This window comes from Danio aesculapii, chromosome 20, assembly GCF_903798145.1.
Source record: "Danio aesculapii chromosome 20, fDanAes4.1, whole genome shotgun sequence".
Classification (NCBI taxonomy): Eukaryota; Metazoa; Chordata; class Actinopteri; order Cypriniformes; family Danionidae; genus Danio; species Danio aesculapii.
In genome coordinates, this window is record NC_079454.1 from 18,274,077 (window position 1) to 18,297,680 (window position 23,604).

General features: G+C 35.6%; 1 protein-coding gene across 2 annotated transcripts; it reads right to left on the bottom strand.

Annotated features, from left to right (window-relative positions):
* Positions 1–240: 240 nt before the first annotated feature.
* On the bottom strand, positions 241–20,306 carry LOC130213823 (claudin-20). 2 transcript variants are annotated; one of them, XM_056445609.1, is made up of 3 exons: positions 19,765–20,306; positions 5,286–5,317; positions 241–4,785 (listed from the first exon to the last, which is right to left on the bottom strand). In XM_056445609.1, exon 3 carries the CDS (start codon positions 4,656–4,658, stop codon positions 3,786–3,788), a length of 873 nt encoding a protein of 290 aa, XP_056301584.1. In that variant the 5' UTR covers positions 4,659–4,785; positions 5,286–5,317; positions 19,765–20,306; the 3' UTR covers positions 241–3,785. The 2 variants fall into 2 exon arrangements, with proteins under 2 accessions (XP_056301584.1, XP_056301585.1); XM_056445610.1 differs by lacking the exon at positions 19,765–20,306 and having other exon boundaries at positions 5,286–5,399.
* Between the last annotated feature and the right edge of the window lie 3,298 nt (positions 20,307–23,604).

Here is a 23,604-nt window from a genome sequence, read left to right on the forward strand (position 1 = left end):
AGCTGTGTAAATGGAGCTTATTTGATGCTTGGATTCACTCTCAGAGGGAGTATGCAGATTGTCGTTTGGATGGGCCCGACCAACCAAGACACCTCGTACCACACACCCCCATTATAAGGAGGCGTTTGCAGTCCGATCACGAACTCACAACAAAGAGGGAATGATGTCCAAATTGAATAGCCAGTTGTACAAAAAGTCCTTGATGTGAACATTAGCTGAAATTGAGGAGAAATGAAAGCATAGGAGGCTATTTTCCAGTGACATGACAAAAACAAAGACGTTCAAATGTACAGGCGTGTGCTTTAATTGAACTGGATAGATCCACATTACTACTGGAGTTTATAAATGGACTAAAACAAGCTTTCACTTTGTAAAATAGAGAAATCAAAATGACAAATCCAACACAATATAGCTGCGTAATGCTATGGGGAAAAAATGGTCTTGCTTTATCAACATTCACTGCGTCATCTTGATTACAGCATGCTTGTTTTTTTAGTAAAAGAAACCAAGTATTTCACCATCATTATCTCTTACAGTAAATGTAAAATGTATTCCTGGGGTTGATTCCTGGGGCTATGTTTGCATCACAAACTAAAATAAGCAGTTCGTAATGTCTGCTGTTTACTTGTCTTTTAGATGTGACCCATATCAGACAATACACAATTAAAGTGACCATAATGTAAACAACCCCATTCCTAGCATCTTCATCATAACATCAATATACATTTTATTTTAAATGAATGTATTTTCATTTCTAAATAGACATTAGAAATAGATTTTATCAACCTCATTAAATAGTTAAAATATATTTTTGTGTTCTGTTGTATAGGCTTAATCCAGTCATATATTTACTTTGATTATTTATATATATTCTGTCTACTCTGTCTACAGTTCTGTCTGGTTCTCGAATCTGATAGCCGTGCGATATTCCGCAATAACAGCACTCGTACCGCCTCCTCACCCTTCTGTATTACTCCACCCACATAGAGTGACGGCAGATCAATAAACTCACAACAATTTGACAAATATTGCAGCAGTTAGACAACATAATGTACTTTAAAGGCTTTTTTTATGTGAGAATGTAGTTGTTTAGATTGCAACGATGCAGTTTATTTATAAGGATAGTGCCTGTTTTAAATATTTATAATTTCGGAGATGCAGCGCATCAACATCCATCAGCCTGTCATACTGACAGAGCAAAGATGGTTGACGTTTTGCCACAAGATGGCGACAGAGACTGCATAATAAGCACTTAGAGGTGGAAAAACTCGGCGAAATTTCAAACGGCAGCTGTTCAAATCATTGTAAAACAGGTAAGTGACATTCTGTCGATCTCTCTCTCTCTCTCTCTCTCTCTCTCTCTCTCTCTCTCTCTCTCTCTCTCTCTCTCTCTCTCTTTCTCTCTTTTGTATGTCATAGTGCTGTATTTATACCATAGTAATCTGGTAGTGTTTGTTTTGGTTTGGCTTTTTCGGGGTTAATTATTGTGATCTCCTGATTGCAACAGAGAAATACTTTGAAATGTCTCTAGACCGATGATATTTTATGCTGTTCAGCCTTATGATCTTAAAATGTGAGCAAAATCACCTGTTTTGTCATCACTTTAGACATTACGCTAAAGAATCATTCAAATACTAGCTCTGAAGTGACGTTAGTGAAGTAGAAACAGTTTCTGCTGTTCTGGCATCAGCTGCAGATGTAAATGAATGGCAGAGGAAAGTAGTAGTTCCTCGTAACAAAAAGATTTTCAGACTTTCCGTGTTTGATTTATTTATTTTTTTTAATTATATACACTGTTATGCCGTCGAACTGTTGTATAAACGCAATATCACATAAGTAGCAGTGCGATATGGCTTTATAGTCACTGGCCTCCCACCAGTGCCGATATAAGGCTACTCGTGTTATATTGCTCATATATAATATATGTGTTGCGTAAAAACAAGAATCCAAATGTGTTCATGATGACATTAACTTAATACGAATTATATTTTATTTATTCTTAATCCTATATTGTATATTCATGAAGAAAGAATTAAATTATTTCATGTATTCATTACAAGCATTCGTATAATTTAAAGAATTAATGTCAGAATCATTGTGATATTTATACAACAGAACGGTTACACATGAAAGTGCACCTCTGTTCCAGGATTATAATTAATTTTGGCCCACTTCCACTGCAGAGGTAATGAGTTTCAATCATTTAAATCTGCAAATACCTTGAAAATAAATAGTTTAATCAAAAGGAATAATAAATACAACATTTTTTAGAAGACATAATAAAGTAAAAGATACAGAGGGTAACACCTATTTCATATGATTTTAACCTTTACCAAATATAATGAAAAAATAAAATGCAATATATACAGTAGCAGCATTTTCACCAGGGGCATCAAACTCTTAACCCAAGAATCAAGCCTATGCGTACAATTAAGTCATTGTCTATTGGCACTTTATGACATTTTTTTGCTGTCTATATTTACACTCTCAGTCTGTGTCAATTTCTAGAGTATTCTGTATTAAACACAATAAACAGTATGTGTGCTTATATGTGAGACAGAAATGAAGGCAGAAAATGTTTCGCTGGAGACAACAGGAGCCCTTGACCATTGTTAAATCGGAAACATACAATGACTCCAGTATTAACTTGAGTCAGATACCTTGCATTACATTGTCTTCTTTCTAAAATACATTCAATAGCTTGACTCTAAATGAACACTCAATGCAGTCAGCATCGCTATAAGAATAAAAAAGTGCTGTGAATGACATAGACCAAAGGTGTAATTGTTGCCCAGCGGGGTAGTTTAATGCTGCCGCTGGGATTTCTGTCACCTTGGTTCTACTTTTCGACAAAACGGTGAACAGCGTGTTTCTTCGTCCTGTTTGCCCTAGAACAGGACCAACTGCACTTCCTGCAGGCATGACACCCTGACGCACAGCATCATCATGATTGGGTGCAAGCCCCCATTACCCTTCTAGCAAGAGTGTGAGGGAGGGAAGGAAAGCTTATGTATGTGTGTGTGTTGGTGTATCTGTGCCTGCCCGCAATAAATGAGCAGTGTGCGCCCATCCATAGCGAACCTAATGGAAAAGCAAAGAGCATCATTACCTCAGACGATCTCTGCTGCTCTGCCTCTCCCCCATCACCATTCTTTGAGAAAAGAAAATATGGACTGGACATGTCAAAATCCCTTTTCTGATGGACACGCACCATTTAATGGACTGAAGCATCCTCAGGTGCAAGCCTGATTTCCTCTTTTGTGTTTGCAAGCCATTTAGCGGCATTATTAACATAATTATCTACAAACAGCATGCACATATTGCTTAATGAATCAAGCTTCTGAATTAAAACTTGCTAACCACACATGGTTCCAGGTGGACAAATGCTGATAAAATTGCTTGCCGGAGTTTGCATTTTCAACTGACAGGCAAATGACTGCAATAAATAGCTTGTTAAAACCTTTGGTAAGCACTTTCAGAACTGTGCTGAATTGTGTTGCATTCTTACGAATTCGGCCCCCTTTTTGTCACTTGTGGTTGCAGTGAAATCAAAGACCCGAGAATTCGCAATCCTTAGTTTGTCTGTCTCTTCCAAGGCTTTGGAAATACCTCCACCGCTTCGCTTGCTGTAAGTGAAAGCACAGATGAGAAGGGTTGATAACGCCATCAAAGTCATTATTTCTCCTGCTGCTCCACTGATTTTTCCCCTCCTCTTTTTGCCGCTCACAAAGAAAGGCAGTCTGATAAGTAAGAACACTCATGCTCCTGCGGTAAATGACTGTTGTTTACACGTAGTCGTGCAGACTGTAGACGGCCTTGGCATCTTGATTTCGGGTTCGGGAAGGAGACCGGTACTGCTTTTCCTTCTCCAGGTTTAATCTGTCGGGGACAGACTTCTTCTCTTGCTGAGGTTGTGGCTTCTCTTGGTGTAGAGTTTCTGGACGTGACTCCTCTTGTTCCGGTGTTTCAGTCTGACTCTGCTGTTCGCGGTGCTGCTGTTTCTTTTGGTTGCCGGTCGGCTGCTTCTGGCGCAGCTTCAGCTGTTTTGGCTTCTCCGGGTGGGAAGAGCCCGAATCTAATGGACCGCCTCTTCTTCCAGGACATGATAAGCAAAAGATTACGCCTGCGGCTAATAGGAATCCTGCCGATACAAATGCTACGTACACTGCAGCTCCCGGTTCATATTTGCTGCTCTTGGGCACTTTGGAGTCCATAAACGTAGTGATGACTTCATTGGTGAACCAGGATGCGGGCACCAAACACAGGATCCCTGCAATGACGAAGCAAGCCCCTGCGGAAATGGCCGTATGTCCCTTAGAGCGATAACTGCCACCCCAGCGAGTGCATTTCAGCCCTAGGGCAGCGAGGCAGAGTCCCATTGTCGCCATCATGCAGGACAGCACCATAGTGGTGCGTGCAGTCTGAAGATAAGCCGGCAACGCCAGCACCGAGTACTTAAGCGAGCAGCTGAAGACTCCGGTGCTGTACCAGGTACAGTCCATCCACAGCCCCTGCATCTGCGAGATAGCAGTCATGATGTTGGAGCCCACATCGGCACTCACCTTCCAGTTGGGTAGCAGTGTGGCCACTGTGGCACTCACAACCCCAAGCAATGCCAGAATGAAGGCGAACATCTGCATAGTGGAAGACGGCATCATCGGACCCTGAGTTTTCCTTCCCTTCCCCCTGCAGCTGTCCTTCTCACCTTGCGGTGGCCCTGCGTTTGCCTATCAGCCCGGCGCAGGTCCTGACAGCAGATAATTCCTCCGCACTGGCTCCGTTAGACTGCGATAAAAACAGAATGAGAATTGAACTGAGCGAACAAGCGTGACCGTCTGACAGATGAGGCACTGGCTCTGATGAGTGGAATAAGCCTAATTTTTTTTTTCTTTCTTTCCACCCTATCCTTATTTGGGACGTTTATGTTTTAGTACACCCTGAACCAGTCAGCGCTTTGGGGGAAGTGACATTGTAGCTCTAGTGAAAGGCTAATTGTTTTTGGACCTAACCACTGCAGTTACGCATAAAAATTGGACGCAATCACTGTAAGGTAGAAATTTGGCCAATTATCTTGGCCAGGCATGGCTATTTTGTTTAGAGCTAATTGATTTTTTTCTCTTATCTGTGCGGACCATTTGACAGCTTGGAAATTGGAAAGGGAATGAAATTATTCCCATCTTTTGTTGTCATTCAGATGGTGACGAATCTCATGAATTGATCAAGACGAGCATTGTGAGAGAGCATTCTGTCCTATTCATCTAAGAACAAACAAAACCTTTACTTACTTATTCACTGGTGTGTCAATTCTGAAGAGATCCTGCAAGGGAAAAAAAAGAGAATTACTAGGAAAAAGCAGGGAAAACTACTGTAAAACTGGCTCTTTCTTTTCAAATAACATCTCCTTGGCAACCCAGCATGTCTTAAAGCTTTATAGTGTCCTATCAAAGAACCCCCACATGTTCCTGTTGTGAGTGACTGGTTCTTCACCGTGTAATCAGTAATCACTGTACCTCTAGACTCCTCACTTGAAGGTCATTAAGTCAAAGAGAGCACAGTATTGTTATTCATTGCAAAAAATATTGTTTTTTTAGCATTAAAAAAAATACAATGTGCAACCTAAAAATCAATTCCTATTACATTTTAGGCATTTATCTATGGCTTCCGTGCAGTGGATTCATGATTTGATTCTTTTCTGATAAGTAGCAAAAGAGGAAATTGCATATTGTCAGAAGGACAAACTGTCATTCAAGAAACCCACCTGCTATGTGTCTGTTTTTGTGTAATACTGTGGAAATAATTCTTATTGGCAAATAATCTTACTGCTAGATTGACTTTAAATTTATTGGTGCAGTAGGCTGCACAACTGGCAATACCTTTTTAAGATCTGATAATAACTGATGTATTGCCTGTGGGTAAAAATTATTACTTTATTTTTGACAGTGAATCAATCATATTACTCCTGACAATTGCAGCAGTGCATTAATATAGCATGTCAAGAACACTATGAATAATTATTATGGTTTTTATTGTTGGTTTGGCACATTTTTCCAAGCAATTGGTCTTTTTTTTTACTTTGTCCTTAAATCACAACATATCATCAAATGTACACATTTTGCAACATTTAAGTATATTTTATTAAGCTGTTAATATTAAACTTTTGATCTCAGCTCTTATATCATTCAGTTTAATAAATTTGTCTGTCATTTATTTCAACAGATCTTAATGGTTAATCAATTAATCATTTATGTCAATAGATTTTTTTAATTATGTCTAAAAAATTGCTGCCAGAGCTTTCATTCAAGAAATACCAATTACTACAGTTATTGTTTGTTTTGTTTTGTTTTTTGCTTGCATATATACAGTTGAAGTCAAAATTATTAGCCCCCTTAATAATTCCCGCGTTGATTTTTCGTTTTTTCGTTTTTAAAAATTTCCCAAAGGATGTTTAACAGAGCAAGGAAGTTTTCACAGTATGTTTGGTCATATTTTTTTCTTCTAGTGAAAGTCTCATTTGTTTTATTTAGGCTGGAATAAAAGCTGTTTTTAATTTTTTTTAAAAACATTAAGGTCAAAATTATTAGCCCCTTTTAAGATTTTTTTTCGATAGTCTACAGAACAAACCATCGTTATACAATAACTTACCTAATTACCCTAACCTGCCTAGTTAACTTAATTTACCCAGTTACGCCTTTAAATGTCACTTAAGCTGTATAGAAGTGTCTTGAAAAATATCTAGTCAAATATTATCTACTGTCATCATGGCAAAGATAAAATAAATCAGTTATTAAAAATGAGTTATTAAAACTATTATGTTTAGAAATATGTTGAGAATCTTCTCTCCATTAAACAGAAATTTGGGGAAAAATTAAACGGGGGGGCTAATAATTCAGAGGGGCTAATAATTCTGACTTCAACTGTAAATGACTTGATGTGATCTTTGATCACATAGTCATCTTTGTATGAATGTTTTTTTTAATATAGCTTTTGTCAGTTAGTCTGAACAGGTGTAATCTTTGCTGTGTTCACTGGAAAAAAATGTTAGGTTCCACACAATTGATTTGTGTTGGGACAACATGAAGGAATTAAGTTAACTTTATTAATTTTAACAAATTTAAGTGGATTGAACATAAAACAATTAAGTTGTCCCCGAAAAACCTCAAGAATTATATTGTTTGAGCTCATTTTAAATAGGTAGTTTAATATGTATTTTTTGAGTGTCTGTGTTTACAGTTTTACAGTACAGTAACATTCATTCAGCACTGACGGTGATGTGAACCTTGTATTGTTTGCTACTGAATGAACTGATTGTTAAAGTACTAATTTGAAAGAAAGATCTTACTGTTGTATTTTGGTGTTTAAACCACATGTTCTCAATGTCACAAAGATCTTGTGTTGTTAAAAACGATTATGGGGAATGAAAATATATGCAAATGCAATAAATCAGGTTTTGAAAGAATGACTAGTGTCATTACAAGTGTCATCAGTTTAAAGATCTGTACTAGGAGATTTGAAAATGTACATCGTAATTATGAACATAGTACCAAACCATTAAAAAGACTGCAATGCTTCAATTCAAGTTAACTTGTATAGCGCTTTTCACAATAATTACCTTCCAAAGCACCTACCTTCACACAAAGTGCACGTCATTACATTAATGTCAAAATCAGAAAACTTAAAGGTGCAGTAGGTGATCTGCCTAAATGCGATAAGTTAGCATAATATCTTTGAAACAGTCCCTCCCCTGCCGTCTAAAGCCACGTTTCCTGAAATCACGAACGCACACATTAAAGATGACCGTAGACAAGCCACTAGATCATGTCATTCACCAGTTAGAAAGCTTTACAGTACTTTATAATACTACAAATCTGAACAAAACATTTTATTATATCTAGCACGTTTTCAGTTGTGTAGCAAGCAAAACTTGTCAAAATGGTATCTCTCTCTCATGCACGTTGTCCTAAAGCAATTACAGTATGCTTAGTGGTTGGCTGGCGGCGTGCAGGAATTACACTTATTAGTAAGCCAAACTTACATGCTATTTCAGACTGAATATTCTGAGTAGCATGGTAAACAATATAGGGAGCGCGTCACAGGTTGTCATTGTTCAAAATGAACAAATGTGATGCGAATATAAAAGCAACTTCACCTTAGTAAAGCAGGCTAGGCGGAATAGCTAATAAACTATTCTGTTTTGTTGTTAAACTAAATAAAAATCTACATTATTGATGCTGTAAAAGGTCCCTTATGAAACTGAAAATAGTCACATCAATCTATCGCCGGAAGATTTCAGTGGCTGAACAACACTTCCGTGCATATAACCCATTCATAAGACAATACAATCTACATAACTTTGCGTGACTAAAATAGTTAAAAACAAAACATGACCTGTCTAAAAGAAATGCTTCAGCAATGGAGTCATCCTTCCTCCAGCAGACAAAAGTAACTCCAATATTGATTCAGGATTTAAAAAAATTTTGATTCAGCATTTGTTTTTACTGCTCTTACTGTCTCGTGTGCACGTGAACACGGTGCTCGTGCATGCGCAAATGGCAGATCTGCATGAACAGCTGCTCAGATATACAAGACTATATTTGCTGACAGACAGTTTGGGCTACTTATCAGAATTATGGGAGTTATTGGCCTGACAAATTTCAACTGGATGAACATTTTAGTCTTATGCCTCATACAGAATGTAAAAATACATATAAATACATTTAGATCATTTACTGTAATAATTACTACTGGAACGTAAAGAGACTTTCAACCAGCACAACAAAAATGTTTCTGAAAACAATCACCATCTGCACCTTTAGGGAGTTGTGTAATGGGTTGGCAGTATATAAACATAGTTAACCTGCAGTTATACAGTATATAGTGTCTTTCCAAAAGAAAATGTATTTACATGTAATTGTACTAATATAATGTTAATAATACTATATCTAATAATAATACAGGGTGATTCAAAAAGAATACCACAACTTTGAAAATCGGGAACTCTGCAAAGAAGAAAAGGAGAGCTAAGCTCTTTCTGTCATCGATTTAAGGAAGCTCTGAAGTTTCACACTAAGGAATTAAAAGAAGGAATAACTGCAGCTGTCCAAATGGTTACGCCGAAGACACTACAGAGAGTGTAGAACGAGTTCGAGTATCGGGTAGATGCCACTCGAGTTTCTGGAGGGGGTTATATTGAACATTTATGAACGTGTTTTCAACTGAATAAAAACTTTTAAGTGAACTTCACATTGGTTGATTACCCATTATGTTTCTTTGATTAAATACAGATTTTCAAAGTTGTGATATTCTTTAGATTCACCCTCTATATAAGGATACTAATATAATGGTTAACAATAAATATTCAATGAAGTGTATTTGTGTATTAAGTGTTTGTTGTTCTCAAAGATCTCTGATGGTTGATGTCATCTTTTCAAGCCACACAATTGAATGACACTCTTGCACCTTTTTTATTATAGTACCGTATGTTGCTTTAAGTGAACATATACAAATAATCTAAATGAGTATTGCCTACTGTATATATACTCCACTACAGTATCTGTTGAAATGAATCTCAGTGATTACACTGTTTAGTCTCTATTGTGTAAACCTCCCACCATAAAATACAATACAATTTAGTGTGTTCATGCAGCCAAGTGGTTCGGTCAGTGAACTATTTGTCTGTTTTTGTTTTTTTCACATCACAGAGTCAACAATTATAACAATCATTACAATGTTATATTCTGCCAGCATTTCAAACTGTTCCTTTAGCATCCGTTACTTTGTTTCATTCAAATGATTTCTTAAAAGTAGTCATTTAAAATGTCTTGAAAGAAATAAATGCTCTACAAATGGAATGGGAAACTCTTTTAATGCTCTGGTTTTTGATGCTTAGTTTATTAATGTTGTTTATAGTGTGTAACATGCACAGAGCATTCGAGTGATTTTTGTCAGGAGGGGCTCGAGTCACAGGACTAGTGAGCATGTGCAGTAGCAGTATGGCCTCTAGCTGTTTACAGGGCGTGGGAAGAGAAAATGGAAATTCACTTTTCTCAGAGGGATGTTTTTCAACCAACACACACACACACACACACAAACACACTAACACACAAAAACAAGCTTATAAATACTACTTTTCTCATTCTGGTCATCATAAAATCTGTCAAACAAACTATACAATTCTGAAGTGGTCTAAAGTTAAGTTGATGGAAAAAATCTGGAAAATAATAATAATTATTATTATTATTAATATTATTATAAAGCACCAATAAACTTCAAATAGCTAAAAATGGCTTTTAAAAGTTAATACACTGTAACTCTTCTGATGGCTTGAGTACGAGTTACAGTTTGAGTATGAGTTTAAATCATGTATAAATTATATATATATATATATATATATATATATATATATATATATATATATATATATATATATATATATACACACACACACACACACAGTTAATTATTAGCCCCCCATTGAATCTTTTTTTCTTTTTTAAATATTTCCCAAATGACGTTTAACAAAGCAAGAAAAATTTCACAGTATGTCTGATAATATTTTTTCTTCTGGACAAAGTCTTATTTGTTTTATTTCGGCTAGAATAAAAGCAGTTTTAAATTTTTTTTTAATTAAATTTGTTAACCCCTTTAAGCTATAACTTTTTTCGAGTCTACAGAACAAACCATCGCTATACAGTGACTAGCCTAATTACCTTAACCTACTAACCAAGTTAAGCCTTTAAATGTCACTTTAAGCTGTATAGAAATTGGGAAAAAAAATTTAAAATATCTAATAAAATATTATTTACTGTCATCATGGCAAAGATAAAGTAAATCAGTCATTAGAAATGAGTTATTAAAACTATTATGTTTAGAAATGTGTTGAAAAAAAATCTTCCCTCCATTAAACAGAAATTGAGAAAAGAAATGAACTGGAGGGCTAATAATTCTGACTTTAACTGTGTATGAATATATATATATATATATATAATAAAAATATATATATAAAAGCTTGTTTTGCTTTGGCAAAACAATCTTTTAAATTGATTGTATTGCATTTACTGACTGTACTTTTACATTTTTTTCCTCACTAATATACTCAATTAAGTATAAAAAATGTGGTTTAATCTTTACATTTAATAGATCTTATACAGGCATTAAACCTAATTCAGTTTGTTGGTGCATTCAAACGTCTTGAAATTGGAGGTAAACACAGTCTGTATTATAAAAGGGATCTACACAATAGTGAATCAGTAGTCTGTGGTGCAGGCAGAGACTGTATATCAGTCATTAAACAATGAGGGCTGCTTGTCCCAGCACAACCCTGCACCGTCACTGCAGAAACCACTCATTTACCTCCAGAGCTGCTGTCGCGGTCACCTACCGTCCCATGAGAGGCAGCATTGTTCATTAGTTGTTGTGTTCTGAATTGAGTGTATGAATTTGTTTTGTCTTCATCTTTATATAAAAATATTGCCTGTGAATGTGAATTACATTTCAACATTTTCCATGTGATATTTAACAAAGGAAGGACATTTTCACAGGTTTTCCCATTGCTGTATATTTTCCTTCTGAAGAAAGTCTTATTTCTTTTAGTCTGGCTGGTATTAAATTAGGGCTGCACAATATTGGAAAAATTGGACATTGCGATATTTCGTTTTTCTGCCATATACATTGCAATTTATCATTAATTTAGATTGAGATGTTCAATGATTATGCATTACATCTGCTTACAATATAATAAATAAATTGCATAAATAAATTCAACAGAGCAAAGATAAAAGTCAGGGGAGTCTAACAGTGTTCAGGTACAGAAACTAAAACAAATCTAATGTAAAATTACATGGTCTTCATTGTATAAATCATTCGAAAATATTTATTTTTATTAAAAGTTATAAACCAAACAGTTTTTTGTGTGTCTAAATGCTTTAAATGTTAAAATTCTCTGTTTTAAAAGTTCTGAATTGTGTGACTGATCAACCACTTTATTAGGTACACCTGTCCAACTGCACCTTAACGCGGATTTCTAATCAGCCAATCACATGCCAGCAACTCAATGCATTTAGGCATGTAGACATGGTCAAGACGGTCATGGTCAGTTCAAACTGAGCATCAGAATGTGGAAGAAAGTTGATTTAAGTGACTTTAAATGTGACATGGTTGTTGGTGCCAGGCAGGCTGGTCTAAGTAGTTCAGAAACTGCTGATCTACTGGGATTTTCAAGCACAACCATATCTAGAGTTTACAGAGAATGGTCAGAAAAAGAAACTATCCAGTGTGAGGCAGTTCTGTGGGTTCAAATGCCTTGTTGATGCCAGAGGTCAGAGGAGAATGGCCAGACTGGTTGGAGCTGATAGAAAGGCAAGAGTAGCTCAAATGACCATTCGTTACAACTGAGGTATGCAGAAGAGCATCTCTGAACGCACAACACGTCCAACATTGAGGCGGATGGGCTACAGCAGCAGAAGACCACACCACTCCTGTGCCACTCCTGTCAGGAAACAAGCTACAATTCACACAGGCTCTACAAAATTGGACTATAAAAGATTGAAAAAACGTTGCCTAGTCTGAGGAGTCTCGATTTCTGCTGCGACATTCAGATGGTAGGGTCAGAATTTGGTGTCAACAACATGAAAGCATGGATTCATCCTGCCTTAAATTAACGGTTCAGGCTGCTGGTGGTGGTGTAATGGTCTGGGGGATATTTTCCTGGCACACTTTGGGCCCATTAGTACCAACTGAGCATCATGTCAACACCACAGCCTACCTACTGTAAGTATTGTTGCTGACCATGTCCATCCCTTAATGACCACAGTGTACCCATCTTCGGATGGCTACTTCCAGAAGGATAACCCGTTATGTCATAAAGCGTGAATCACCTCAGACTGGTTTCTTGAACATGACAATGAGTTCACTGTATTCAAATGGCCTCCACAGTCATAGATGTGCAGCCCTCAAATCTGCAGCTACTGTGTGATGCTATCATGTCAATATGGACCAAAATCTCAGAGGAATATTTCCAGTACTTTGTTGAATCTATGACACGAAGGATTAAGGCAGTTCTGAAGGCAAGGTGGGTCCAACCCAGTACTAGTAGTACCCAATAAAGTGGCCAGTGAGTGTATAATTCCAACTCAACATTGCACATCCTGCGATGTGACTATTGTGGATGTGAACATTGCAATATTGATGCTGAAATGGTATATTGTGCACCCTATATAAAATAGTTTCTTTTTAACAGTTAAGGTCAATATTATTAGCCGCCTTTTAAGTCTGTGTGAAATAAAATTTACAATGTTTATTTTGCTACCGTACTTTGTTGTTGTGTTTATCCGCTGAAAAAAGAAAGTTTGTTTTGTTAATATTCAAAGTCTGACCGTTTGCTTCCTTCTCTGTTGACATCAGTTTGCCCGCTTCAGCCAAAATGTTCTTAACCATGCTCCTTCACTGTGCCATCAACATCTCCAGGTACAAATTTGAGAACCAGACAAAAAAATTATGTGCACCCCTGAGAATGACATTTAAAAATACCTGTATTAAAAATAAATTGCCCTGCTATAAAAACTAGGTTAATTAGGCAGGTTAGGGTAATTAAGCAAATCATTGTATAACAGTGGTTTGTTCTGTAGACTATAAAAAAAAATGCTTAAGGGGGCTAATAATTTTGACCTTAAATTTTTTTTTTTTTTTTTTAAACCGAAATAAAACAAAAGACTTTCTCCAGAAGACAAAAATATTATAGGAAATACTGTGAAAATTTCCTTGTTCTGTTAAACATACTTTGGGAATCATTTCAAAAACTTCTGTGAGCTTCTTTCATAATATTAGATCAGAAAAAGCTCATGAATACCTGCCTGTAGATGATCCCCAAGAAATCTGAAATGTGGTGAAAAGTAAACAAGTTGTAAATGGGAATTTGTCTCCCGTGAGCAGTGATTGGATCAAACAAAATGGATCCTACCAGGGAAAATGAGGGCCTGAGTGGGTTTTTAACACATTGTTAGTGGTTGCTGAAGTGTTCTGAGTGGTTTTTAACACATCATGCAATGGATGCAAGGTGTTCTTTTTAACATGCTGCTTTTTCACCACACTAAAATGGATGGTGGTGTACTGTAAGTGAGTGATATTGAGGATGACCATGTTTTGGGTAGATTTCTGTGTGTGACTATTCCATTAGTGATAGAATTAATTGTCATTATGGTTGCTAAGATGTTTTGTGCGATTTTATCAGTCCTGTGTTCTGAAGCTGCAAACATGCTTTGCACAGTTTTAACTATGCATTTGGTATGAAGTTCTTTTTTTTTAGCATTGTCAGTTTATTTAAATGATCATTATTTAACCCTATTAATTGATTTAACAATATGTACAAATTCTCCTATTTTTTAAAATCACATAAAATATATCCCATTAAATCCACCTGTATTGTTCTGTTTATAAGTTTCTAGAGTAATCTAATGCTAAATTAAAAGTAGGATAGAATGTCTTTATTGCCATTTTTCAAGTACAAAGAATCTGTACTCAAAGAAAATGTGAACCTTTATTGATGAAATTAATCATGTGGCTTTCTCTTTCCCATTTTTTCTTTAAGTAGAGGTCATGAATATCATCTTACATAGAGGTTTCTCAAAACTAAACAGCTTAATGGTGGTCAACTTGGTGAATTTAACAAACAAATCAATGTGAAATTGTTGTGTAATTCAAGAATTAGTGGGAATTACTGTTAAGATTTTCAATTTGTATGTTTTGCAGAATGTCAAAAGTTAGCATGACCGGGTGGTTGAGTTAACAGGTGTTTTCTTCTTTCTTTTTTTTTTTTTTTTTTTTACAGTGGCTTCCAAAAAACCTTCCTAGAGAGGTCTGGATGCAGACCTGGTGTAGTGCAATCTGATCTGCATCCAATGCTTTTTAATGCGCTCACCTAACCCCACCCCTAACCCTACCTCTCACAGTGACATCACTAGCTTCGTTGAGTGCATTGTCTGACATTGAATCACTATATGCAGTCTCAGCTTGCATCATCAAGGCTGCATCTAGATACTATTGACACGTCCATACCACTTCCAGTGTCATACCACTTCTTGGGATAACTTATAACTGCAGCACTGTCTGAGATCATTTCAGTTTTTTGTTGTTGTTTTTTAGTTTAAATTCAAGCAATTGTTCACTTCAGTTTCTTGTCAATCTTATTTAGCAGTGTAAAATATCCTTACTGTGGTATATCTTTTCTGCATCAGTCTCTCTGCGTAAATCCATACAGAGTAGATGGAACTGAAATCAAGCACATGCAGAAAGCGTTCAGTTTAATTTTAAAGGGCACCAATTTTAACCATTTTTCAAGATTTAATATAAATCTTTTGTGTCTCCAGAATGTGTCTGTAAAGTTTCAGCTCAAAACACGCATCAGATTATTTATTAGACCTTTTTAAATCTGGGGGAAATGCAAGCTGTTTTACCATTGTAGCTGTTTTTGTTGCCAGTGCCTTTAATGCTAATGAGCTGGTTCTCTCCGCCCACTATTCTCACATGCTTGTCACAGCCATAGCCTTCACGTAGACAAACAGCCCAGTGACAGACAGGAATAAAGCAGATCTCCTTTACTACAGTAAGAACTTTCACAACGGTTATTTGATACATTTGTCGTGAAGTTAATTCAAGCCTTTCTAAAGCAATGAGTCACACACAATGCTGTTATAAAGTTCACTTGCGTGCACGCATCCAATTGGTGTGTGTGAACCGTTGTGTGCACTGTTTGTATGTTTATAACCACCTCCGAGGATCGCCAACCTGATTTCACAAAGTAGGACATGTTTCTGAATTAACATCTATGTAATCCTATGTAACAACATTCCAATCAGCCAATCAGAATTAAGGCATATGTTTACCATCTATGTTAAGTTTAGGCTTACGGTTAGGTTTACGAACTTCTACATGATTGTTATCCAACTATTATTCCCCTCTGATTTTGGGAGTAATCAACAGTTTATTTGAGTTTAGGGGTTCCAACAAAAATTATGTTCCAGGATCAACATAGATGTTAATCCAGGATCGCATCGTACTTGGAAAAATCATGACGTGCACAATTGGGGATGTGTGTAAACATAACATTCTTTAGTGCATTTAGTTATTGCCCAGCAAGCACACAACGTCATAAGATGTTATTATTAAGTTAGATTTAGGTGTTGATGTCAGGTGACCAAAATTAAATGTCTAGACAGCATCTAAGGACAATGTTATTTTGATGTCCAATAATGACGTCAAATGACGTTGATATTTGGTCGATTTTTAGGTTGTTAGAAAGTAACCAAAATCCAATGTCGACCCAACATCTAAAAGCAACATCATATTGACGTCAAATACTGACATTTATTCATCAGGTATGGCAACCAAAATGTCAATAGTGGTAACGTCCACACAATGTCAAGCTGTTACATCATTAGACGTTGATATTTGGTTGGATTTAGGTTGGTTGTTGGACATTGATGTTGACCTGATGCTGAGTTCTGAGGTCAACTCGATTTTCATTTCCATACAAAATGCAACGTCCCCATGACGTTGGGGTACAGCGTCAATCTGACATCTGCCTGCTGGGTGTTTAAAGCCATTTTGGTCAACATAAACATCCGTCATCTTCTCATCAGTGACATGCATCAAAACAGTCTCTGTGTCAATGCGTGTAAAGACTTTGGACATCTTCTTGGACACTTTGAATACTTCCAAACAGTTTGCTGCAAATAGAAACTGCCCAATTTCTTGAGGTAGTTCATTATGATGCGATTTACCTCTTTACTTTTATGTGTGATTTGACTGGACTCGCAGGACTGATTTTTCTAATTCGCATAGAAAAGAAAAAATAAAGTAGTGACTGCAGGTTGAAGGAAAGTAGTGAAGTAAAAGTACAGATACAGCACTAAAAATGTACTCAAGGGTAAGTAAAAGTACACATTTTTAAAACTACTCAGTAAATTACAATTCCTGAGAAAAACTACTAGATTACAGTAATTTGAGTATTTGTAATTTGTTACTTTATGCCACTGCCCCTGACTTATACTATAAGCTAGGCGTTGTACTTCAGTCATGTTTCAATATGCAAAGCATTCTTCAAAATGTGTTTAGCAGCATGTGAGACAGTGGTTGCATTAACTGGCCCAGACTGACCATTTAAATTAGGCTGGGTAACTTTTTCTACAGTATGTATGTTTGCTTGTTTGACTGCATTTTAGTTCACCCATCTCTGTATTCCTGAACTTGTCGAGTGCATCATAAAAAAATGTGTATTAAATTATTTTATTTTGTACTTTTGTTGATGCTTAGTAGGGGCGACACAGTGGCGCAGTAGATCGCAGGTTCGAGCCTCAGCTGGGTCAGTTGGCGTTTCTGTGTGAAGTTTGCATGTTCTCCCTGCGTTCGTGTGTGGGTTTCCTCTGGGTGCTCCGGTTTCCCCCACATTCCAAAGACATGTAGTACAGGTGAATTAGGTAGGCTAAATTGTCCGTAGTGTATAAGTGCGTATGGATGTTTACCAGAGATGGGTTGCGGCTGGAAGGGCATCCGCTGCGTAAAACATGTGCCGGATAAGTTGACGGTAAATAAAGGGACTAAAGCCGAAAAGAAAATGAATGAATGAATGATGCTTAGTACATTCTTTCTTTCTTCTTTTTTTTTTTTTTTGATAAATCACAATATATTTTTGTTCTTTAGTATTTGGATCCTCATCTTCGGCTTTTTTGCTGATTTTTGTGCATGTATAATGTGCATAACCAAAACCATAAAAAAGGCATTTGTGATGTCTTTAATAGGTCAGACACACACCCTTTGAAACCTTTTCACAATTTAATTTAACATTCTAATCTTGAAGGTTAACTGTTAAAGCGATTGTTCACCCAGAATGAAAAGGATCATCAGTTACTCATCCTCCACTTGTTCCAAAGCTTTTTGGGTTTTTTTTCTTCTTCTGCTGAGCACAAAATAATACTGAAGAATATTGGAAAAACTGCCATATATTTCAGTTTTAGTTTTTTCATAATATCTTGTCTTATCAGAATATCTTGTCCTGTCAGAATATCTTGTCTTATCAGAATATATTGTCTTGTCTTCAACAGAAAAAAGAATTGAGTGAGTACAATGTGAGTAAATGGAATTTACATGTTGGGGTGAACTTTCCCTTTAATTATGGGAATTGCTTTTACGCACATTTGAATCATAACTGTGTTTTGTAACATTGCATTGTTTATATTTGGGAATGAAGTTGCATTGTATTCACCTTTGCTGTCACAAAAAAAAAAACTACTTTGTGTTGTAGAACATAAGTGACACAATCTGTTTGTTAGCTCTCTTCATAACTAAATATGCATATACGTTCATGGTTAAAAGTGAGGATGTAAATAAAAACAAAAGCTATTAAATGACATCATTTACAAAAAATAAAGCGATGGATAATAATAGATACTATACAGTACATCTGTTGAAGATTAAAGTTCTTTTTAGCATGGTCACAGTTTTTAAAATGCAAAAATGGTCACACTTTATTTTAAGGTACAATTCTTGCTATTAATGAACCATTAACTAAGCCTTTTAGCTCAAACTCCTAATTTCCTACTTTTAAGAGGCTGGTTTTGGGTATTGGGTAGGATTTGCAATGTTGAATAAGATCACACTTGATGAGACTTCATAAACAACCAACATCTTAATAACAGGCATGTAATAAGCCAGTAGTTAATGGTACTTAACCTAAAGCGTTGCCATGAAAATTGACGCACAGCGTCACTGCTCATCAGTTTCTTTGATTTTATTATTATTTTTAAAAAGTGCCTATTTTGTTACTTACTTTAAAACTGAAATGAAGGTTAAAAATAGATCTTAAAGAAACACTTACACAATTACTTTTGGAAATATGCTCATTTTACAAGTCCCTTAGAGTTTTACCATTTTTTAATTCTTAAATAAATAAAAAAATAAGAAGAATTTAATTTCATTTTTTTATTTATTATTTTTTAAGATCTTCAGGTATAGTGGGAGCGTTTATAGCTTAGCTTAGCATAAATAATTTAATTGGATTAGACCATTAGCATCTCACTTTAAAATAACCAAGAGTTTTGATAACTTTCCTTTTTTAATCCATATCGTGTACTAAGACCAACGGAAAATGAAAAGTTGCAATTTTCTAGGCCAAACTGGCTAGGAACTATACTATCATTCCGGCGTAGTAATCAAGGAACTTTGCTTCCATATCATGGCTGCAGCAGGCGCAAGGATATTTATGCAGTACTTTAAAATCAGCTAGCCTAATACACACTGTAACTACAAAAGAGTCAAGCTTTAAATGAGAAAATTATCAAAACTCTTTGGTCCTTTTAAAGCAACATGCTAATGGTCTAATCTGATTCAATGATTTATGCCAAGCTAAGCTAAAAGTGCTCCCGCCAGAGCTAAAGATTAAAAGATGAAAAATGCTAAACCCCAAATGATTAACTTTAAGGGACTTGTAAAATGGGCATATATATTAAAATAATTGCTCCATATATATCAAAACAATGTGCTCCTCTAAAAATCTACAATTTGACTTCATTTCAGTTTTTAATTAAACCACAGAGTGAGCAATTTTTTTAAATAATAATAACAGACAAACAGTGACAATTTTCACAAGAATGATGATGATTTATGCTAAACTAAACTAAAAGTGCTCCCGGAGACCCGGCGATCAGCTGAATGGATTAAAAAAATGGTAAAACTCAGGTGACAAAAATACTTTAACAAAGTAAAAATTTCACTAACCTGGAATATCTTGACCGCAAAAGCCAGAACACACCTACACATGTGCGGTCAGCAAGAACACACAAACTGCATGGTGTCCAAATAGTAAAAGAGAGAGGCATTTTCTTAAGCTCGACACCAAGTAATCAGGCTGAGCGCAGCACATTCCAGCTGCAGCGTCCAATCCCATAGTGCCCGGCCAGACATCTTCACATTACTTTCACTGTCCCCTCAAACACTTTCCCTCTGATATCCCCAGTTCCAGCAACCACCTGTTTCATGTCTCTTGCTCCTCACAATCAGAAGACCCAAAAACTTTAAAATGAGATCCAAAACAGCTATTTCAGAGAATGATGAGGCTGAAAAGCAAGCCAGAGGGTCCAGCAGCAGGCTTTAGAGAGAGGGAAAAGTATCTGTAGGCAGTGGCGGCTCTGTTCTGATTACTTCACCAGTCTGTCAGTCTGATTTGAGAGCAGACGGAGGGCAGGGAAAGCTCCATGTAGAGCCAGATCCAGCTCTCTCCACTTCCCACGCTCCCTCCATCAGAAAAGACCCGTCCCCGGAGTGTGTTTGCACTCTTCCTGTGGCTGCTTCTGTTGATAAGGATGGAGTCTCATTCAGCGTTTATGTGCTGGAGAAGTGGGCCGTCTTTATGGCCCACCACACATGTGTTACTGTGGCAACAGGAGATTGGGCTGCTCTGCCATTTCCATAGCATTCATTTGCTTTCTGTCCTGCATGTGCTACTGAGGTGTTCAAGTCATATTACTTAAAAGTCTAATGACCCGAGGGGGGGAAAGTAGACCACTTTTTTCATGTAACAGCATGAGAGCTTGGTTAATTTATTTTTAGGTGACATAGTCAGTGTAACTATTCATTCAGGTGATATTAATTACCTACATGTTCTTACTATATGGTTGTGGTAAGGTTTAGGGTTGTAATTTTGTTTGTAATTACTATAAGTGCATGGAATGTGTAACCACATAACATTAAATTGTTACTGAAACTTTTACCATTTAAACTTCGCATTGGACTTTTAGATATTGTCAACAGTTCTTAATGTTTCTCAAAGATTCTACAATTACAATTTCATTAAGGGCGTAGTTCACAATTGTCATTATTTATAAACCCTTCACTTGTTTCTTCATCCTACATATTTCAATAAATGTTAGAAAACTGGTAGCCTAGTCAAAGGTCTCAATTGATTGATTGGCCTCAAGAGGATTTGTAGTATTTTCTAAATTACTCTGGAATGCTGCTCTTATTATTAATCAATAAACAAATATCCCCAAACACAAATTCATTTGTTCAGTCATTCATTGTGATTGTCCCAGCCAGAGCCCATTCTTCAACCAGATTGAGCATCATATTTGTCATTGAGAAATTGGTTGTATTTAACCCATTTTGGTGTGAGTCTAACTACAGTGTGAATGGAAAAATATTTATATATAATTAATTAATGCAACGTTTATTATATTTATTTTAAATTTTGTGTAAGTGATTGAAAAATGAGATTTTTTTAATTCATTGCAATTTTTAATGAGAACATGAGCTCTTTATCACGGAGCCAATAATATTCGGTCACACTTTATTTTAATGTACAGTTCACGCTATTCACAAACCATCGACTAAAACTTTTAACTTCTAAATTGCTATTTATTAATAGTTACAATAGGTACTATTTGGGTTTAGGTTTTTTAGGGATGTAAAATAAGATCATACTTTATAAGTGCTTATAAACAGTTAATATCTTAATAATAGACCAGTAATTAGCCAAGAGTAAATGGTGTGAATTGATACTTAAGCTAGTGTTACTTAAATATTCTTAGTTTTCAGTGGCAAGACCACGTTCTCGTATACCTGAGAGGTTACATGGTTACTATATGTGTAAGTAGTATGTAACTATACTGTATTTACACATTGAAACATAGTATCTACAGGTGTAATACTGGTGTAATTACTCACATGGAACTTACTGAATATTATTATATTTGTTGAACTTACTATTATAAGTACAAATGTGCAACAAGACATTGGTAGCTACACTTTTTTCACATTGGAAAAGTTCACATGTAAGAAATGTAAATGTTTAATGTTAATGTTTCATTCTTATTTGATATATCTTATTCATATTATTAATTAATAAGATATTATAAATCTTATTACAGACAATATGTTATTGTTGTATATATATGAAAAAGCCAGGTGTACCTGAAGTGTCACAAACACCTTTTAAGAGCTCACACTTATATATTGACTGAAGCTATTAGCAGGTTTGGCATGCTGTCCGGGAAGAGAACCCTGGGCTCAATTATCACTGAGCTCAGGGTTCTCCCCCAAACAGCATGCCAAACCTGCTAATAGCTGCCTGGTCAGTTGACATGTAAGGGGGTCCGAGATCAGCTACAGTAGGTCTCGAGCTCCCCCTGGTAAAGGAGAAAAGGAGGAGATGGGGTGGAAGAGGGCATTCTTCCAAAACAAAGATAAGGCAATACGGGTAAAACCAGTCTATTTAATGTAGGCTTAGATCAATCTGATTGGATTATCGCTGATTACGGATGAAAGACCAGCTATGATCAATAATATCACATGCTTCTCTCAAAATTAGTTTGTAAAACTTCACTTAATTTTGATGTTTGTGTGGCATGCACTATTTGAAACTTTTTTTATTTTAGTTATATAATTAACAAGCTGCTTATTTCATAAATAAAATAAGATATTTCAATTCACGTTGGAAACATCTTTAGTATGTTTTTTTTTCATACTATAGAGGTCAATGGCAGTTACCAACATATTTCATAAATTATTCAACACTTTTTTGTGTGTTAATCAGAATAAAAAGACCTAAAAGTTTGTGATATTTACTTCTTTTGGGTGAAGAAGAATTTTTGGGTGAAATATCCTTTTAAGATGCTGTAATTTCTTATTTATTACTGAATGCTGCTCTTACTATTGGTCAACCAACAAATATTCTCACACAAAGATTGACACCATTTGTTCAGCCAAAACATCTTTATTCATACATTAAGATCACAATTTTAATAGAACATGAGCAGTTTATCATGGAGCCAACAATATTCATACACTGAAAAAATTGCTGAGTAAACTTGACAGTATTACTGGCTGTTTTGGTGGAAGCTAACACTTTTTTTGTACAAGTGCACTGTAAAATATTTATTACAATTGTGCTGTAAAAGTACATTTTACAGTATTACTGGCAATTTCTATACAGTATTAATAACAAAATTTACAAGCATACTGTAAATTAACAATTACAACAGTGCTGTAAAGCTACCAAAAAATTGTAATTGTTAATTTACAGTATGCTTGTAAATTTTACTTTATTACTGGCAACATAAATTGCCAGTAATGCTGTAAATTTTACAGCAATTTTTTACAGCTTACTCTTCAGGTTTCTCTAGTAGTCAACCACACAAATAATTTGCACATCTTAACAATTATTATTGTGTTCACATACTAAACTGAGATTAAATATTTAATAATAATAATAAATAACAATAGTAAATTTGCAAGATGCATATTTGAAAATGTCCCACTGACCTACACTAAAATTATTTTAAAAAATCAATCCATTACTTGAAATGAAATTAAATGTGTACTGAAAAGGCGAAAACAAACAAAAAAGACAATTTTACATTTATTTGGGATATATAGAACTATATATTATACATTATTATAGTAATATATTATTATAGTACATTATATAGTACATTATTGTAGTAATATAAACATACATTTTATTATTTATAAAATAACCATTTATTAGCTATGTTTTCATCCAAAGATGCGAATTAAATTTATGCGCAAAACAGAAATATTGCAAATAAGACACATGAGTAA

What these genes read in the sequence shown, in the direction of transcription:
- LOC130213823 (XM_056445609.1), bottom strand. Translation starts at nt 4,658, where the DNA reads ATGATGCCGTCTTCCACTATGCAGATGTTCGCCTTCATTCTGGCATTG.